Source organism: Pantherophis guttatus, chromosome 14 (genome assembly GCF_059756535.1).
Source record: "Pantherophis guttatus breed Tessera chromosome 14, ASM5975653v1, whole genome shotgun sequence".
Classification (NCBI taxonomy): Eukaryota; Metazoa; Chordata; class Lepidosauria; order Squamata; family Colubridae; genus Pantherophis; species Pantherophis guttatus.
Genome location: NC_142076.1, coordinates 1,133,830 through 1,154,319, shown reverse-complemented (window position 1 = coordinate 1,154,319; position 20,490 = coordinate 1,133,830). Strand labels below are relative to the sequence as shown.

The following is a 20,490-nucleotide window of genomic DNA, read 5'->3' as shown; positions in this document are numbered from 1 at the left end:
AAGGCTGTGCCAGTTGCAGCCTTACTTAAGACAGTGCTCCATGCCCTCATCACCAAGTAGACTACTGCAATGTGCTGTACATAGAACTGTCTTTAAAAACCACCCAGAAGCTTCAGTTGGTACAATAAGTAGTAGCCCATATGTATTCGTGGATGGCACATATTACACTGTTTTGCAGGTCTACACTGCTTTTCTATTAGCTCCTGGGTATAATTTAAAATCCTAGTTTTAAGCTATAAAGCTCTTTGTGCTTGGTACCTGGTAATCTCCAGGTTTGCATCCCCTTGCTAGAATCAGCCCAGCCACTACGATTATACTAGGAAAAACAACTGGCTGTCCCGTTTCCAAAAGCTCATGGAGTCTAATGCCTAGAAGCATTGCTTTTCACTGATGGGTCAATCTTGGGAATAGCTTTCTGATGAAAGTTCATCTGTCTTCAAAATAGCCTTCAGGAAAAAAACTGAAAACAGAGCTTGTCTAGAAGGCTTGGGACCCTGACATCATGTATCATGTTAATTCTTTTATCTTTATATACTCTTACTGTATATTCCTCTTTTATGAGCTGCTGAGGGTACCTATGAGTTCAGTGGGCTACAAATTTGGTTAATAAATTTACTCTTTACCCAGGTGCCACTTGAAGTTGAACAGCCCAGATTTATTGGGATCAGAGTTTGCAACAGCTTCAGCTGCCATCAAGAAATATAGAATAAGAGTTGGAAGGGATCTTGTAGGTCATCTACTCCAACCCGCTGTTCAAGCAGGAGACCCTGTACCATTTCTGACAGATGGCAGTCCAGTCTCTTCTTGAAAGCCTCCAGTGTTGAAGCTCCCACAACTTCTGAAGGGGAGCTGTCCCATTGGTTGATTGTTCTGTCAGAAAATGTCTCCTTATTTCTAGGTTGAATTTCTCCTCAATCAGTTTCCATCATTGTTCCTTGTCTGGCCTTCAGGTGCTTTGGAAAATAGCTTGATCTCTCTGTAACAGCCCCTGTCACGATATCAAAACAGCAGGACATTTTGGTTTTGTTAAAACATTACATTTGATACGGCGGCAGTTTTGGTGGCTGCGGTTGAGGAATCATGTAGAGAAATATATGCAAGGTTGTCCAGTTTGTGTAGCAACCAAACCACTGTCAGGCAAGCCACTCGGCCTGTTACAGTCCGTGGCTAATCCACATAAACCATGGGACGACATAGCCATGGACTTTATAGTTGAGTTGCCTAATAGCAAAGGACATAATGTAATATGGACCATCATCCATCTGTTTTCTAAGCAGGCACATTTTATCCCTTGCAAGGGATTGCCTTCTGCGAGGCGTTTGGCAAAACTGTTCGTACAACACATATACCGTCTCCATGGGGTACCCAAATGGATCATTTCTGATCGGGCCCCCAGTTTACTGCTCGGTTCTGGAGGGTTTTCCTAAAACAAATAGGGACAGAACAAGGCCTTAGTTCGGCGTTTCACCCATGCGTTAATGGGGCAGTCGAAAGGCCTAATGCCATGGTAGAAAGGAACCTGCGGTCGTATGTGTCTTACCAACAAACCGATTGCTATGATCTATTACCATTCACAGAAGCAGCGTATAACAACACTGTACATAGTAGCACGGGGTATACCCCGTTTCAAGTAGTATCTGGAGTTTCCTGCCATACCAGAACTAGATATTCAAACAGGAGGTCCAAATACCCTGATTGAATGGACAGAGCGGATTAAGGAAAGTTGGCCACATATAAAAATCGCATTAACCAAAGCCTCCACAGCATATAAAACCCAGGCCAACAAGAAGAGGAGCGATACTCCACCATTTAAGGTGGGAGACAAATTATATTTGTCTACAAAGTACATAAAATTGCGAATACCTAGCAAAAAGTTAGGCCCCAAATACATAGGTCCGTTCACAATTATCAAAATAATAAATGCCGTAACGGTGTCATTATGACTTCCACTCCTATTGAATAAATTCATCCAGGATTCCATAGTAGCCTCCTGAAACCAGCAACAAATATTAGGGACCCTGGAATACGTCCAGGACCTATTGCAGGAAACGTTTACGAAGTCGAGAAAATACTCGATTCAAAATTATACCATGGAACGCGCAGATATCTCGTACGTTGGAAAGGATACCCCCATACAGATGTGTCATGGGTACGAGTAAAAAATCTTAACGCCCCATGGCTGTTAAAATGGTTCCATAAGTCACACCCACACAAACCAGGTGGTCATACCTCATAATAGCATGTCAATAATCATATGTATTTGCCTCCTACAGGAAGAGACCTGGTGGGGGGGCCGCATGTACCCCTCGACACACAGCACCATTGAGCTAGCGGAAAATCCACAGTGAGGGGACTGGCGACAACTGACCCGAATGAACCCACGACATGGCACGGTGGAGTGGGGGGTGTTGCATCTAGGCTACACGGTGATATTTGGTGGCGGACGGTACACGGAAGGGGGGCTTGATGGTTAATAATCGTTAGCTGACGGGAGGACGGCGTTATGACCTCGCGGCCAGGGAGAGTGCCTGAGGATGACATCATCAGTCCGTGCGGATGCAGGAAATAGAATGAGCGGCAACTCAAAACTTCAGACAACTGTGAGGGATAATGGATGGGTGGAAAGCATTATTACATGCAATTATACACACTCTATAAAGCCCCTCAAGAGGTGTATATGACTGACTTTGTTCTACATAGGACTTCGGCACCTGTTAGCCACCGTGTAAGCTACGATTAAACCTGGTTTGGTGCTATCAGTTTGTGTGCGTGTAGTACTTTGCCTGGTGAAGCACAGGCAGTTCCAGAGGGGCTGACAGCCCCTCAAATATTGGAACACTGCTATCATATCTCCCCTGGTCCTTTTCTTCATTAGACTAGCCATGCCCAGTTCTTGCAACCATTCTTCCTATGTTTTAGCCCCCCAGGGCCCTAATCATTTTTGTTGCTCTTCTCTGCACTCTTTCTAGAGTCTCAAAATCTTTTATATCGTGTGGTGACCAAAACTGGATGCAGTATTCTAGGTGTGGCCTATGGCTCTATAGAAAGGTACTAGTACCTCAAGTGATCTTGATTCAATCCCTGTTAATGCAATTTAGGATTGTATTGGCCTTTTTGGCTGCTGCTGCACACTGTTGGCTCACATTTAATTGATTGTCCACTAAGACTCCAAGACCCCTCTTACAGTTACTGCTATTAAGCCAGGTTTCACATAATCTGTATGTGTACTTTTGATTTTTTTTGCCTAAGTGTAAGACTTTACTTTTCTCTCTGTTGAATTTCATTAGGCCTGTTCAAATCTGTCAAGATCCATCTGGATCTTTAGTCTATCATCTAGGATGTTGGGTATTCCTGCCAGCTTAGCATCACCTGCAAATCTGATAAATTCCCTTTCTATTCCCTCATCTAAGTCATTTACGAAGATATTGAAGAGTTCTGAGCCTAAGATGGAACCTTGTGGTACCCCACTGCTTCCTTCCTTCCTTCCATGTAGTATAGATGGAGACCTGTTAAGGACTACTTGTAGAGAAGGGTTTGGCAGCCAGTTACAAATCCATCCAGTGGCGATGCTATCTATCCCACTTTTTTCTAGCTTACCAAGAACTAGGTTATGGTCTGCTATGTCGAATGCCTTGTGGAAGTCTAAATATATTATGTCCACAGTATTTCGCTGGTCTACTAATTTAGTCACTATGTTGAAGAATGAAATAAGATTGGTTTGGCATGATCTGTTTTTAACAAACCCCTGCTGATCTAGTTATTACTTTACTCGTTTCCAGATGTTGGCAGATCTACTTTTTGATTATATTTTCCCGGGGATTGATGTTAGGCTGATTGGTCTGTACTTTCCTGGGTCTGTTCCACACCTCCTCCCCCCCCCCTTTTGTGAAGATGGGAACCACATCAGCTCTTTCCCGATCTTCTGAGGGTTCCTGGTGCGCCAGGATTTTTGAAAGGCGCGGTGCGGTGGTTCTGAGATGGGGTCTGTCAGCTCCGTCACAACTCTTCTGCCCAAACCCCAGGAGGCTATTTTGGGGCGGGGGGCGGGGATTCCCAAGCCCTCCGTTGCTCGAGCGGCAGCAGCTCCCGCGCCCGGCCACCCCCCCCCCCACCGCCCGCCTCCTTCGCCCGAGGCCGCTTCCAGCCGTGGGAGGCGAGAAGGCGGGACCTGGCGGCGGCCGGAAGACCCGCCTCTCCAGCGGGACGGGAAGCGAGGGAGCGCCCGCCCCGCCCCTTCCTCCGTCGGGGCCCTGCGCAGGCGCGCTCGCGGCTGTCGGGGGCGCGGCTGGCTCGGCGGGGACTCCTTTCGCGGGGGGACCTTCCGGCGCCGGGCCAGGATGGCGACGGGCAGTCCCTGCGAGCTCCCGGCGTCGCCGGCGGGCGGGCCGAGCCTGGGCCGGCCTCCCTCGGCGCCCTTCCGCCGCTGCAGCCCTTCCAGGGGCGCCGCCCCGTCGAGCGGCGGGCCTCCCGCGACGCTGCCCGGGAAGTGGGTCCGGCTGAACGTGGGCGGCACCTGCTTCCTCACCACCCGGCAGACGCTCTGCAGGGACCCCAAGAGCTTCCTCTTCCGCCTCTGCCAGGCCGACCCCGACCTCGACTCCGACAAGGTGGGCCCCCGCCCGGCCCCGGCCTTCCCTCCTCGGCCGGCCTCGGCCTCGGTGCTTTCCCGGGAGGCCCTCGAGGTCCCCGCCTGTGCCAGAAAGCGGCCTCGCTTAATGAGGGAACCTCCGCTCTCCCTTCAACGGCGTGTTCTGTAGGCCAGAACGAAGGTTTTCTTCCCATTTTCTCGGAGGATCTTCCTCCCCTCCAGCTTCACCTCGACACCAAGCTCCCCCAGAGCCGAAGCTCCGTTCCCGGCCGTAAAATAAACCAAGGGACGAGCTTTAAGGACCTGGGAGCAGCCAGAGAGGAGCGCCGGCTGCGAAAATAGCTCTGCCAACGGCCTCCTTAAACTTTCCCAGTCCGAGGAAACGTTTCCACCTTCCAGCCGCCCTTTCAGGCTGAGCCGCTGGCCCAGCTCCTCTGCGGGCGTTGGGTGCCTCCTCTGCAGAGGTTCAGTCCAAATCCATCAGAGCAAAGTTGAGTCAAGGGTGGGCCGCTTTTGGGGAAAGAAAGCTCCTCTGCGGTCCTCGGAGCTTAGCCCCACGAATCCTTCAGGGCCATTTTCAGTCCCCACCAGTCAAGGGTGTTGAATCTAACCTTTTAAATCCGGGCTCCTCTCCTTCCTCAGCTCTTAAGGTGGAATGAAATCAGGTGAAAGGATAAAGGATGCAGAGAGGCAAGCAGCTCTAGGGAAGCCTTCCTCCCCCCCCCCCCCCAGTGCATAACTGCTCTGTTGGTCACTGCTGCCAGCTACCTTAGCCAGCCATTGGAAAGCTTTCTCTCGTGCCCAGGGCCATGCTCTTCCCTCTGCAGCATTGGATGGCAAATATAAATACCAAAGGCTCTGCCCCAGTGATTCTGGAGAGGTGGAAACTACTGAATCTGTTCTTTGTTGCTCCTTTTACGGGGACTGCAGCCCTCAATCGACACCCCTGTTTTAATGTATCATTTATTATTATTATTTTAATTTTTTATTTATTATTGTATTTTATTTTTTAATTTTTATCATATGATGGGCATATGTTTATCCCAAGCATATTTAAACTCAGTTATTGATGATTGATGTGCTACATCTGTTGGAACTTGATCCCAAGCTTCCTCTACTCTTTTTTGTGAAGTCATACTTTCTAACATTATGTTTGAACTTCCCTCCTTTCAGTTTGACATTATGCCCTTGGGTTCCTGATTTTTGCTTAATGTTGAAAATACTAGAACCTTCTAGAACCTTGTTCACACCTTTCATATACTTCAAGGTTTCAATCATGTCCTCCAGACTGCACATAGTCAGTTCCTCCAATCTCTTGATTGTCCCTTGGAGTTTGCACCATTTTTGTTCCCCATCTCTGGACTTGCTCAATCTTATATCTTTTTTTAAGTGAGGTCTCCAGAACTGGACACTGTGTTCCAGTTTAGTCAGAGGTCTGGCTAAAGCTCTATACGGCGGGATTAGGACCTGCTTTTTCTTGCTGATGATCCTTCTAGTGATGTATCACAGAATTTTGTTTGCTTTCACAATGTCAGCTCTTATTATACACCTTTGTGTCACCAACAAAAGATGTGTATTAGAGTTTATGTTCCTGGCATCAAGAATATATTCAGGGCGGGATCTCGGGGTCTGTCTTGTCCCCAGTACTCTTCAACTTTCTAATGAATTATTTAGATGAGATAGAAGAAGAGCTGATCAAGTTTTCTGGCAACACAAAGTTGGGGAGAATTGCTAACTCGTTAGAAGACAGGCTTAAGGTTCAAAAGACTGTACTCAAGATAGTTCCCCTCCCTAAATCCCACATGGTTACAGCAAAAACGAAAGCACACAGAGAATGCAACCCCGATAGCCTCCCCCTTCCTTCATCGGAATGGCAGCATCCCAGAAGGGGATCTGACATGCTGCCCTCCTTAAAAGAAAGAGGCTTATACCTGCAGCACATAATATAATAAACAGGAGAGAAAAACAGCATTTATTCTCATTTAGGTTTATCAGGGTATTGGCCGTGGAACTGTTTGATTAATTTAGGTCTAATTCATTGTCTTGAGGATGTCAAACCAATAAGCATGACCTCCCCACGAAGACCACAGTGATCTAAATAACCTTATTTGTTTTATTGTTAAAACTTAAAAAGCTGCTTACAGAACTGATTGCTGGAAAACTAGGATGTGTACCAAATAAATAAAATTTATTTCTTTTAATTAGGATGAAAGAGGTGCCTATTTAATAGACAGAGATCCAACCTATTTTGGACCGGTACTGAACTATCTCCGACATGGGAAACTGGTTATCAATAAAGACCTGGCAGAGGAAGGTATGTTTTACAATTCAGGAAAACTGTCCTAAAATTCATTGGCTCGAAAAATTAGTTTTCAAATTGCTTCATTTGGAAAGCAGTTGCAGGCTGGCTAGTCTTGGCACCTCAACTTGTAGTGGCCTCTTTTTGAATTTCCTGGGCTTGAAATTTTGAAAAATAAACTGGTCTTGGTATTTAATTCTTGTAAAATAACAGTTCTTTCAAACAATAAAAAGTAGGAATAAAGAAGAACTATATTTATACAAGCAGACCCAAGTCTCATTTTGCAAGGCTAGCCAGTCTTCCAAGTAGCCAGTGACAAACATTGATCGATTGCCACCAGAATTAAGTTTTATCTTTTGTAACTTGGTTTCCTTTTCAAGGCGTGCTTGAAGAAGCTGAATTCTACAACATCACATCCTTAATTAAACTGGTGAAGGACAAAATAAGAGAAAGAGACAGCAAAATCTCACAGGTGGGACCCTCTTTGATTTCTGAGTAAGTGGTGTTTGGTTTGGGGCCCTTTCAGTATGTGAGATTTCCAGTCTGGAAGAGGACGGTGGCCTTCCCCAGCTCCAGCAGCATTTCTTCTCTCCTCTTGATGCCGCGTTGACACTCTGTGAGGCCAGTCCAACCAAGGGGGGAGCTGTACCTGTGACCTGGTGGTGGGCGGGATTCAGGAGAGCTCCTTTTCCTGCATTGGTCCCAGCAGCCTTGTTCTCTGCCACAGGTGCCAGTCAAGCATGTTTACAGAGTGTTACAGTGCCAGGAAGAGGAGTTGACTCAGATGGTCTCCACCATGTCTGATGGCTGGAAATTTGAACAGGTAACGTAACCAGATTTCATTTCCTTTGCAGATAAAGTTGAGAAAAAGAGGGAGGGAGAAGTTTCATTGCATTGGTATATAAGGCACTGTAAGGTAGTCCTCGACTTACAACTGTTTAATGACCAAAGTTACAACGCCACTGAAAAAAGTGATTTATGACTTTTTCACACTTATGACTGCTGCAGCATCCCCAATGATCATGTGAACAAAATTCAGGCGTTTGTCAACTGACTCATATTTATGACGATCATGTGATCCCTTTTGAGACCACCTGACAAGAAAGTCAATGGGGAGGCCAGATTCCCTTAACAGCAGTGTTACTAATTTAACTGCAGTGATTCCCTTAACAACTGTGACAGGAAATGTCATAAAATGGAGCAAAACTCACTTAACAACTGTTTTGCTTAGGCACAGAATTTTTGGGCTCCATTTTGGTCGTAAATGGAGGATTACTGTACTACATTATTATCAATAGCAAATATGGATTAATAATAGCAATATCCCATCAGTAATATCTGTGTTACCTGTTTCCCCTAAAATAAGGCATCCCCTGATCATAAGCCCAATCAGGCTTTTGAGCGCATGGCAATAAGGCAAAGAGCTTATTTCAGGGTTCAAAAAAATATAAGACAGGGTCTTATTTTGGGGGAAACACGGTATTAAGTAATGCCAAATTAATAAGTAATAATCTGCAATTAATGTGTCAGTTACTTTAGTGTGCTTCAGTGGCGGAAAGTTCACAGCTGCTCTTTCAGTCACCCGTCTGTCTCTCTTTTATAGGAAGGCCAATACTTTCATTCCTGCCTTGAGAGAGAGGTGGGGACAGGTAGAAGTCCCTTAACTAGGCCCAGCAAGACAATCCATGAAGTGGGGGACAACCTCTGGCTCTTCTCTAACTCCCTTTGCCTCTGGTTTGTTTTTGGAAGGAGCCCCCCCACCTCACCCCCGGCCCCTTTGTACATGCTGTCCCTTGTTTTTGTACATAGCTGAGAGCCTCCTATTTATGGCACCTCTTAAGAAAACTTCATATTTGAACGTAATATTGCTGCTCCTTTGGGGGTGGGGGTGGTAATCTTTTTGTTTCCTCTTCCTTTTCTGCGAGTTTATGGTTCATTTCTGAACAGTGTTCTTGTTTAAAACAGTTTAAAACAGTATCCTGTTTCCTTTATAATTCTGGTGATTTCTTGAAACCAGCGGTCACTTTCCTGACTTGCAACATGTACTGGATTCTAGCTGGATTTCTGTTTTTTCCCTTTTTTTAGTAATCCCTCAGTGATTTGGAAGATTTGACCACCTTGACTGCTTCTCTCAGGTTTCTTTTGATAGTCCCTCATTTTTAGAGATTAGTTACTGCAAACAAGTGTGATTGAATTGGTGTGTTCCTTGCCTTCATCATTCATCAGTTTATATCCAGTGTTTCTCCTCAGAGAACACTCTATGGTTTTTTTACTGTTTTAAAGGAAGTCTGATAAAACTAATTAAGTTACCATTAACTAATTTGAACTGAAAAAATCTGGCTAAAGGGGGAAAAAAACTTTTCTTCCTAAAGAGAAAGAACCAGGGTTGAACTCTCAAGTGAGTTCATTCTACTTCCTCTGTTCTTGCATTGTTGCCTTTCATCGATCATCATTGTTGTCGTTGATTCTCTCAGTAATACTTACTGCATTTGGGGTCCCACATTGCCATTCAGGAAACTTCCAGGCCTAAGTAGGAAAAGAAGAACCCTCTGCTCTTCCTCCCCAGCAGCTGGTATTCAGGTTAGCACTGCTACTATAGGTCACAGTTCTATCAAGCATATAAAAAAATAAAAATGATTAAAAAAAAGGCAGAATGCAGAAAGTGAGATCAGAACCATACAGCAGTCATTGGATGGCTGCTGGTTATTACCAGCATTGTTATTACTTGTTGACATGCACACTTAATAACTGCAAAACATGTTTTTTTGGTTCTAATAAAAAGGTCTTTAATATACAAATTAGACAACAATGGGACAATCTTGTTTCACCCCCTTTTTGGATAGGAATAGGTTTAGTTGGATATCCTTTATAATTTACCTTAACTCACCTTAACTGGGTATTTTAATGCAGTGATATTATCAATTTAAGAAAGCAGTGAGCAATCAACGTGGCTAATTTCTTCCAAAATCTTTCACATGGTCTAAGACTGCCTTTAGCCCCCATGAAGGGCACCTGTGTGAAGAAATCTTTGGGAATCTTTGAGAAGATTTCTTGGCTGGGAGGATATAATATGATGCTATGGTCCATTATTGAATGACCTGGCCTGAACCTTGCCTGCTTTGAGGCCAGGATGTTTTTGGAAAGCTTTGAGTCAGAAAGTTTATAATATGAAAAACTGATGTTTAAGCTATTGATTGGAGATGAGAGGCTGGTAGGATGATAGTTCATAGGATAAGACTAGTCTCCTGTTTTGTCCATGGGAAGAAAGATGGAATTAAGCCCAATTTTGGAATCTGGAAAGAGTTATTTGTAGAGATGAAGAGAGGAGCTATCAGAGGTGGGGTTGGATTTTGGAAATTCTGGTATAATTGTTTTTGCTGAGAGATTTATCTTTTTTCCCAATTGAAAACTTTATTTTTGATGTTTTATATGTGAGATGGGTCCATTGAGGAAGGGTAGCAAAACTGAAGGATCCCCACCCAGAGATGTTTTTTTTTTTTTTTTTGGCTTTAATTTATATGCCGCCCTTCTCCGGAGACTCAGGGCGGCTTACAATGCGTTAAGCAATAGCCTTCATACTTTTGTATATTTATACAAAGTCAGCTTATTGCCCCCACAATCTGGGTCCTCATTTCACCAACCTTTGAAAGGATGGAAGGCTGAGTCAACCTTGAGCCTGGTGAGATTTGAACTTGCAGTAATTGCAAGCAGCAGATGTTAATAAAAGTGCTTCAGTCCACTGTACTACAGACTCTTGAATAAATGGCTGAAATGTCCATCCCAAAAATCAGCAGAGATTAAATTATTGTTGTCAGGTGAGTTATAGCTAGCTGAAGATCGGGAAATGAGGTGCTAGAATAGACAGTAATTTTTCTTTGTTTAGCCCAAGGTCTTTATTGCATAATTTTGTTTCTTCTCCTTTATAAACTTCTTGAAACTCTTTTTTTTTAGCATAAATTTTTTTCAGGATTGTGATATATATGAGCATATCTATCCACAATAATTCCCAGGGCCTTCCCTGGCAAACCAGGGTTTCAGTCAGACTGATACAACCTGTAGAGGAGAAAGGCCACGTTGAAAAGCATGTGGTCCCAGAGGAATTCCTGCTGGGTAGATCAGCTGTTTGGTGGTTAGTGGAGCAGCTGGAGCTGGTGTGTGTGTGTGTGTGTGTGTGTGTGTGAGAGAGAGAGAGAGAGAGAGAGAGAGATGGGAGCGATTGGAGACACTTGGCAGCCTGCTTTCAGTGGGGATGAATTTATCTTCTTACATTTATTTTACTTAGTTATCAAATTTTGAAACAGCTGATCTCCCTCACAGAGGGACTCTGGATAGTGTACAAATAAAATATTAAAACATTAAAAACCAGTATGCAAAATTTAAAAAGAGCCAAGGTTGATTATAATTCAGTTAATTGGAAAGGGGGGGGGAAGGCTTTCAGGGTGCTAATCAGCTCCACCTCCGTCTGCTGCTCTGTGCTCCCTAAGCAAGAGAGCAGAGCCATGTTTCCAAGTCTTTCCAAAAGGAGAGGGGGTCCCGCCTCATCTCTGGGGGGAGAGTGTTCCACAGGGTGGGGCATCAGCAGAGGGGGCTCTCTTCCTGGACCTCACCAGTCAGAATTCTTTAACTGACCGGTCCACAGCATGTCCTCCCGCTCTGGGTGGGATGGGCCAGTGAATTGGGCTGAAGATGGTTCCAGAGATACAGTAGCCCGGCCCCCTGCCATCTGGCTCTTTAAGGTCGTAGCCAAAACCTGGCATTGGATCCAGAGCAAACTGCCATCCAGTGGAGCCGGTGCAGCAACCTTGTTACGTACTCTGTTCTGTGGGTGCCCAATATTGCTCGTGGGGCTGCATTTAGTACGAGCTGCTTCTGGATACTTTTCAAGATTATTACTTTCCCAGAAGCGCTACTGGCTGCGTGAGGCTGCTTGCCAAGCTGCCCATGGCTCCTGGCCTCACTTTGGGTTGAAAGCTGGGGAAAATGGGTTTGCTCAGGTTTTTGATGTTTCTGAGCAAAAGGGATAATTTGATGGAACATGGCAATTATTTTACCAGCTGTTGCCATTAATCTGCATGTTGGTATTTAATTTAGAATTTACAGGACGGATACTAAAAAAAGAACACCAGTAGAGATGGGAAAATTGTAATAAATATTTAGAAAGGTTTATTAAGTAAGTGCCCCTAAATATTTAGAGTCAGGGGGATATGACCCCAAAGAGCAGGGTGAGCCCTAATCGTGGGCAAAGTTCATGTTCCGGAACTCAGCCCACCAGGAAGTGGGGATTTATTTTGCCCACTGCCTCCGCCTTGAGGATCTTCCCATTTGGGGATGATGAGCATGAGGAAATGAAAGCTTGCATTTCAGTTATTGGAGAGGAAGAGATTACAGGAGAGCAAACGGGCACATAAAGGAGAATACAGCCTTAGTAACAGTTAACAGAGTGGGAAGGGACCTTGAAGGTCATCTAGTCCAACCCCCTGCTCACGCAGGAGACCTATAACTAGGGATTTGAACAGCTGAACTGCTGACCTTTCTGATTGACAAGCTCAGCGTCTTAGCCACTGAGTCACCTTAGCCACTGAGCCTTAGCATAGACTGCTCCGGCTTCTTAGAAGAGAGGGGGTGGAAACCTTTAGGGTCAAACTGATTAGGTCATGCCAGTGTTAGATAGCAGCGCAAACCAGAGGAGAATTAACTAAGATTGGAGAATTGAGCTAACCTGTGGTTGGTTAGCATCTATTACAAAATCAGGCATAGGACAGAAGCCTTAATAGCCACACTTAGACTTTCAAGTGATTGATCATTTGCATCTTACTAGACTAGATTAGTTGCAAATAATTGCAAATAGCAAGAGAGTCATGGGGATGTTAAGCTTGGGTCTGTTGTACCAATATTATACTGGCAGATTTTGCCAGGAGTAATGGAAATGAAGAATAAAATAATTGTATATTAATATACAATGTAAAGCTTATGGCCTCAAGATTAGTTCACCCTCTGGGTCACTGGACACCCATCCATTAAGGATTTTTAAGGCAAATTTTAAAAGACATTAAAATGGCAAATTGCCACATCCTCCACCCATAACCCCCGATTTTAAATTTAGCATCTATAGATTTTCATGAAGACAAACTGATTAGTGAGAAACATGGGTTATTATATACTGAAAAAGAATCTTGTCATTCTAGCATTACAAACACCAGCAAGTAATACTGTTGAGTTTTGAAACATGGATGTTAAGTTTAGGGATCAAAATTCAAAACAGTTGCTACTGCTTTTAAATTGGGATCAATCATTTTGTAAACACCGAAGAGACTGATTGCGCCAGCTTTTAGAGGGAGGGCAATAACTACCTTGTGACTGTCTCATAAATGCCCCAAAACAGAAAAAATGTTGTACCTGTGCAGTGGCGACCATCACTCTTGGGGAGACCATTCCCTAATTCACTGAAGGGATAAGAAGGAAAAGCAGGAGCTAAGCCACGATCAGACTTGGAAGGCTCTGGCTTTAGAGCCAATCTCAATCAAAGGAGCTGATTTTCTAGTCTGGTCTACCCAGTGGAGCTAAATGGATGGTCTCTGGCCCTGGGGTGGAAAAAGGTTGCTGACCTCTGACCTAAAACGCTACACTGCAGAATCCAGGCCATGTGGGTTTAAAAAAACAAACCTAGGGATTCCCAGGTTGTTTCAATGTTTTTTAAAGAATGTTTTAATTATTTTATTGTTAATTAATTACTGTTTTACTGTATGATGCCCAGAGTCACATTTGTGAAATGGTAGGCTGTATAAATTTGATCAATGGAGCTGTGTTAATTGTGGTCAGATGAAGGTTTGTTTTTTCCTCCTGGACTGTGACCAGGTTTAATGTAACAAAATTAACACTATATTAACTGCAAGCCTAATGAGAAGATGGATTTTTGGAATTAGTTGGGAGAGTAACTGGAGGCTGTACTTTGAATACTAAATGAATCTGAAAGTCAAACCCTGCAAAGTTTGTTTTATGAACAAGCTTAATCACTGTCAGTTCTGCGTCTTTCATTGAAAATGTCTCTGTTTTTTCCTCTACTCTCCCAAGTTGAAGTGAATTCTGTTTTATGGCTTCTGCTCCAGCTGGAGCAAGCTAGCAGTCGGTTTCCGCGGAATTCCTTCCTAGAAGACTAAACCCCAGAATGAAATAAAAATGAAAGAAATTATCTTCTTGAGATTTAGTTTTATTTGTTAAATAAACGAATGCTGTTTACTTCTACCTTGAGACCGGATGCTTCAGTCTCAAGCCTGCCTAAGTCCTCTTCCTCTGGGCTTGGTCGTCAGAGCTTCCACACGCTGTGGGTCTTCCTGTCCTTCAGAGTTCTAGAGATTTCACCACTGCCTGAAAAAGTCAGTTTAATAAAAATGGTACTTGAGGATCCAAGGAGAAACTCAATTGCTCTTTACCTGAGCTTGAATAAAATAAGGCCCCAAATGATGGCCCTGCCCTTCCTCTCTGCTAGGGTTAGGAATAAAAAGAGAAAACTCCCCTCCGGCTAGTGGTGTCTTTGGGCACTGTTGCCGTGCGATATGAGGCCTCGGGCCCTTTGCAAGCAAGAGCCGCAACTAAGCCTCTCTTTCCTGTTCCAGCTAGTGAGCATCGGATCATCCTATAATTATGGGAATGAGGACCAGGCAGAATTCCTCTGCGTTGTCTCCAAGGAGCTGCACAACATGCCCTACGGCACAGCCAGCGAGCCCAGCGAGAAAGCAAAGGTGAGTCGTCTTCAGGAGCGCATAAAAGCTCGGCGCAGGGCTTTGTGCTTGCCAGAGGTCAGGGCAGGGGTCAGGTGCCCAGACAGTTGGTCTTTTCAGACAACAGACAGACCAGCGAATAAGAATTGTTAAGCTTTATTATTAACCCAAGCAAACAGTTTTAAAAGCCTAACATAAAAAGCATACACGCCAGGCAAGATGACACCCAAATCTCCGATAAGGAGCTCCTTAATAACAGCTGCAGAGATACCCCTTCCCCAGGTTGGCCAATTTGCACCTCCCCTTGTGCAGGATTCTGGGTGGAAGCTCCCAGTTTAAAGGCCGGGCAGAGGTTTCTATGAAAGCCTAGCACCATCCCTTCCCGGCCCTGCCTCTGTAGTCCTGAGACAGCAGGACCTGACCTTGACCAGGAGGCACCTGGTCGGAATCAAAAATCTGAGCCTTTCACAGATGAGGAAAACTTTGCAGCTATATGACAGTTTCCTTCCCCCCACCTCCTTTTTTCAGCAGACAAGAATGAAAAACAATCATGTTAGCTCAGAATGAGCTTTAAACTTTTTCTTAATATGAAGGAGAAATCAAAATGTGCCAGTCAACTCAAAATACAATGGTATTCCACTGTATTACTACACTTCAATCCTAATGGGATTCCTTTTAAGAAAGCAGCCTTGCCTCTGCCCACAGGTGGGGCCCTTGTCCCCATTGCAGTTTGAGATTCTGACCTGAGTTGGGGGCCTTCAGGCTAAGTAGATTATGTTTTGGAAATGAAAGCTGAAGTAACACTCCCCCCCCCCCGCCGCCCCCCATCCCACTACAGAAGAATTCTGTTTGCATCCCATGGCTTCGTCCGTGGGGGGGGGGTAGTTGAGTGCTGGGTGGAGCAGTGGGAGTAAATGTTGGTTTAATTAGCAAAGTTTCAATGTCTGGACAATGCCATTTGCATTTAAGCCCAAACTGGCCTGAAGGAGAATGGAAGAATCTTCAGAAGATGAATGGGCATCTGCCCATGACACATAGATCTGGCCTTCTCCTCTGCCAAAGGGGACCCACAGGAGGGCTGCCATCAGGAATGCCAGCCACTCTAGTTAAGAGGACCAGAGGGGTGCAGATGGCTCTCCATCCTCAGGCAAGGCAGAACTGGGCAAAGGTATTGATTATGGGGGCTAAGAATTCAAGCTACTTTAAGATTGCAGAGTAGATTTTAAGGGTATTTTTACTTGCTTTTTATTACTATGACAGCCATAGTTTTACTTTGTGCGTTCACATGAAATGACTAAGCCATCTTCTAATTCTTCCGGAATAAACTTTGGTGAGAACTGGAGAAGAGAGAAAAATGAGTTTATATGAGCATTTTAGACACAAACTATAAAAAACACTCCAGTGAAAAATAAAAAGTTATCATTGAAACAGGAGGTAACACAGTCCTGGTCCTTAAAATATGTGATTGGAAAGTCTAGGGTTTTACAACACCTCAGACATGTCGGTCCTAAGGCATCACTTGACTGCTGGTTTTTCTAAGAATGTGTCAAGAGTTATTGCAAAAAGAACTAGTTTGGCTACTTGATTTCTCAGATTGTGATACTTGCTAAGCAAAAAGCCAGCAAAGGTGTCTCCATATTCAATTGAGGTCATTCAAGGACATGTTGCATTATTTGCCATTATTGTCCATGTTCTGCCATCTTTGAGGAGCTAAGCAGCAGCTTAACGGCACCTGCGTTTCTTTTGAACAGCAGCTTTTAATAAAATTGTTAGCCTACAAAGATGCTCCTCCTATGTTAGATTAAGTGCCACCTGTTGCTTCCCCCCACCCCCCCTCACAATGTTGCCTCTTGTTTTTGTATTTCTACATCCCTTAACTCCTAATACTGGGTAAAAGTGGATTGAAGTATCATTATTCCAATTTTGGAATAGCACAAGGGCCAGGGACTCGGCTCCCTGACGGACGGGGACAAACCTTTTCAGTGCAGGGTTTCTCAGACAACCTCCAGTGGCCAGACTGCTTTGGGATAATGGGCCCACAGATTATTAAAATAAGCTTTGTGTCACAAAGCGCCTCCAGTCATTCTAGTAAGCTACATCTTTCCTTGCAGAAGGTGGCGTTCCTGTGTCTTGGTGATAGGAGCTGCACAAACTGTTCATGGCTGAGATATTTATGCTCGGTGGCTAAACGATGGTTTGCTGACTTCGTACTGGTCAGAGGCATGGGTTTTCTTAGAATAAAGTAAACAATGTTTAGTATACAAATCCACTTGGAAGATTTTGTCAAATCTAATTTCTCACTGTAATCCTGCCCTCCTGCCCCCCCCCCCCCAGATTTTGCAGGAACGAGGTTCGAGAATGTAATTGTATCACAGTATTGAATGCAGAAGATTGTTTTATTTGCATCACCATACGAAGAGGCTTGGCGCCAAGTGGAAGTCTCTTGTGCAGACAAGATGGATTTGTAACCTTTGAAAATGTTGTGCCCGGAGCAGGCCTGCGTTTCCTGCATCGTTCTGACCCCTGGTTGTGCGGATGGTGATTCCACGGAAGGACTCGGCTCTCCTCTCTGCTTCCGCCCTGTAGAGCTACAGCACTTTCTCCAGGGCCGGCCAGAGGAAGCTGTGCTGATTTGTGAGAAGCGGTTGGGGGCTTAGTTACTGTAGATGGTTAAAGGACAACTTATTGGTGCTACTCCAGTCCGTATACAGGCCTCTGTTACTAGCAGCCTCTGTGGACTTCTCCTACACATTCCTTTGCGGTTCTCATGTAAGAATGTTTTAGGGAATAAGTATTCCTCTGTCGGGATAAATGAGATACGTGTTTCTCTCCTCCCTGATTCCTCTCCCCTCTTTACCTTGCTTCCTTTATTACCCAAAGGGGAGAACTCTCTTTTTGCCTGCATTTCTAGAGTTGGCCTTCAGATTGCTTGATCTTACCAATGTCAGCATTCAGTTTGACTACAATTAAAGATCGAAGACCAGTTTTGTTTACAAACGATACAACATCTTGCCTTTCAAATGCATGGCTGCCCACCATGTTTTTTGAAAATATCTGCAAATATTGATAGTGGCAAAGCTGACGTTAGGCCTCAGATTTTAGTCTTAATGGCTGCTCGGTCCAGAGGGTCGGGAATGAAGATCTGTGTGTCCGAAAGCATAGAATTTATGCAGCAGAAAGAAGGAATTCTTCTGATTCTTAAACAGATGTTTACAGTTATTTCTATATTCTTATCTATGCAGTTCTTTCTAATGTTTTGGCAAATACTGTCAAAGCGAACCATAGTTTCATTAAGAGAAGCTTCTAGTAAATGTGAAAAAACACAACTGGATCTTTTTAGAGCACTGTGTTGAAATGGAACCCTTGGCACGCCTTTCAGAGTAGCTTAAAGAGGAATCAACTTCAAACTTCTCTTTGTTCCTTAGAAAGGAGTCCCTGCTTGTTTGAGACTTTAAAGCATCCAACCCATATTTTAAACTTTCATTAAACAACTTATGTAATACTTGTTTTATAATTCACATGTACTGTCTCAAACATATCTCGTCTGCCTGCATTTGGTAAAATCTTTGGGCCTAAAAGAACGGGCAAGTTGGCTACATTTTCTAGCCTCCCGTTTGGAGATGGCATTAAGCAGCACAGATGATTTGCAAGGCCTTCTCAGTACTTTTGAAAGATGCTGAATTGATTAAAGTGTAATTACATAGGACAACTGTACATACACATCGACTCTTCGAGGAGTCCATGTTTTAGTTTTTATATCTATTGCCAGTTTTTCCCCTGAAAGAAGTATTGCTTTGAGAAGTACTGAGAAACAGGTTTGTGTATATGGCCATGCCTCTTGGAAAGGTTGCCACTGAATTGACCTTGGCTTTGTGGAACATTCTAGAAGTAGAGCGGCTTGAAAGAGTATCAGTATACCTTCTCTAAAAGATGGTGCTTAGAATACCTGCCCAGCCTTTTTTAAGCCCTTGAAGTTATTAGTAATTAGCCAATTCATTATCATTCAATGGCAGCCTGAAAAGGGACAGCAGCCAAGCTCAGGATGGGGCAGTGGAGCCCTTCTTCACCCCTCTGTTGTGTCTCCTTTAGCATGAGTTCAAGGGTTGGCTTTGGAATGAGTGAACCCTAACACCCCCCACCCCCGGTGGTCCTTGCCATTTCTGAAGATTGCCTTGCAAGAGCAGGGAGGCAATGGGAATGTTGACTGACATTGATTCAGTTTTGAAGAGCGTGCAGTTCAGAAACTTCCAACATTAGGGCTATTCTTATGGAGGATTTTAAATCCAGGCAATACTTCCTTTTTGATGTGACTTCTTGCTGAGTTGGGGATGGGGTGGGAGTAGTATGTGAACAATCTAGCATCAGATTTTAAAGTTTATATCTTGGAAATTATATCAAATTAACCTAAAAAGCATGGAATTTTTCTTTGTATTTTTCAAGGTTATGTAATGTTATAAGGCATGACGTTTAGCTTCCTGAAAAAAACAGTTTACAATAATCCATTAACCATTGATTATCACTTTTTTATGGTAATCTCTTCCCATATGTTGTCTTCCTCATTTCAACAAACACTGTTATAGAAAGTTGATGGGTCTTACCAAGGGAATTGGGTAGATTTTAATAACTTAAATTGACACTTGTTTTTTTGAAGGCTTCCGCACTAATTCTGGATTCTGAATGATAAACATGGGTGTTAGCAAACCTGTTTCTTTTCAGTTGTTTGATCTAACTTTTGCATTTTATTTATTTTTGACAGTGAAGGTTAAATGCTTTTTAAAATGCTTTAATATCGTGTAGTCAGTGTGTCCCCTTAAACTGATATAACGCACGGCTAAGGCATAAGACAGTGATGATGCTCAATAAAAGAACAAAAAGAGCCAGAAGAGGGAGTTGTCTGAAGATCAGTAGGTTTCTTTTCCCTAACAGGCTGTGAAAGTTCTTTCCAGATTTAGGTTCTTTACTCCTGAGATGGGACCTCCCTATTTTGACTGGATTTTAACCTACAGAGCCCTGCATTGAGATTTGAATGTTGCAAAGAAATACTACATCTACTGTGGAATCGGTAGAAAATTCCCAGCTACAGGTTCTCTGCTTATCAGGAGGCCATAATTCCTTAACACCAAGTGAAGGTAGGATCTAAACAATCAGTGGAAACCTATAGAGATCAAGCCTTTTGGATCAGTTCTGTTGACACTTTCTCAGGGGTTCTCAAGCAATATCTTGGCTGGTTCTTTTCCCCAAGAAAACCTCTCATTCCAAATATCATGGACTGCTTCAGGGCCCAGATGTTCTAAATTCTGGCTGCCATGGCTAATGCCAATGAACCACTGTGAGGGAATTTCCTGCAAGCTTGCTGAAAAAGTTCTAGCAGCCTAATCTTTTTTTTTATTCTTGAACATTTTCAAATTAATCTTAAAATAAAAGGCCACCCAGAAGCCTGGAAAGAATCCAGACCAAGTGTTTTATTCTATCCTCAGGCAGAAAGTCCCGATACATTTGGCATGCTATCTTGTCAAGAAGGGCAGAGATGAGAGGGTAGTTCAGTGCTGGAAAAAGCTGCAGACGCAACTAGGTAAAGCATCTTACAGTTTACTGTGATTTCCAAAACATTTCCGGGTAACATATCACACCTTTGTCACTGGGTTGGGTAAAAGGAAAAGAAAACAAGTAGAAGCCAAAGAATTCTGGGTTTTTCATGAATTAGAGTAGAATTTGGAAAGCATTTAGAATTTGGAAAGCAACAGTTTTGTAAAACACAGAACTAGTCACAATCGCTATTATACCTCTCAGTATTTAAACAGGGAAGTCATCTTCTCGGGCTTCGTAAGAGCATCCTTTAGTCAAAATGGGACAACTCAAGATGTTTGTTAACTTCACCTATTGTT

General features: G+C 43.7%; 1 protein-coding gene and 1 long non-coding RNA gene across 2 annotated transcripts; one reads left to right on the top strand and one right to left on the bottom strand.

The window, feature by feature from the left end:
- The first annotated feature begins 640 nt into the window (after window positions 1-640).
- LOC117667345 (BTB/POZ domain-containing protein KCTD5) lies at window positions 641-19,306 on the top strand. The gene is made up of 6 exons (XM_034420650.3): window positions 641-4,607; window positions 6,794-6,902; window positions 7,268-7,359; window positions 7,615-7,710; window positions 14,501-14,626; window positions 16,940-19,306. Exons 1-6 carry the CDS (start codon window positions 3,978-3,980, stop codon window positions 16,967-16,969), a joined length of 1,083 nt encoding a protein of 360 aa, XP_034276541.2. The 5' UTR covers window positions 641-3,977; the 3' UTR covers window positions 16,970-19,306.
- On the bottom strand, window positions 7,121-15,944 carry LOC117667346 (uncharacterized). Its single transcript, XR_004592014.2, has 4 exons — window positions 15,844-15,944; window positions 14,131-14,248; window positions 9,372-9,495; window positions 7,121-7,733 (listed from the first exon to the last, which is right to left on the bottom strand). It is a non-coding gene; the product is annotated as an uncharacterized LOC117667346 (long non-coding RNA).
- Window positions 19,307-20,490: the final 1,184 nt, after the last annotated feature.

Excerpts from the sequence above, each read along its gene's own strand:
- LOC117667345 (XM_034420650.3), top strand. The coding sequence starts at position 3,978 with ATGGGGTCTGTCAGCTCCGTCACAACTCTTCTGCCCAAACCCCAGGAG. Across the intron at positions 6,903-7,267 it reads TAAAGACCTGGCAGAGGAAG|GCGTGCTTGAAGAAGCTGAA; the intron begins GTATGTTTTACA and ends TTCCTTTTCAAG. Across the intron at positions 7,360-7,614 it reads GAGACAGCAAAATCTCACAG|GTGCCAGTCAAGCATGTTTA; the intron begins GTGGGACCCTCT and ends TCTCTGCCACAG.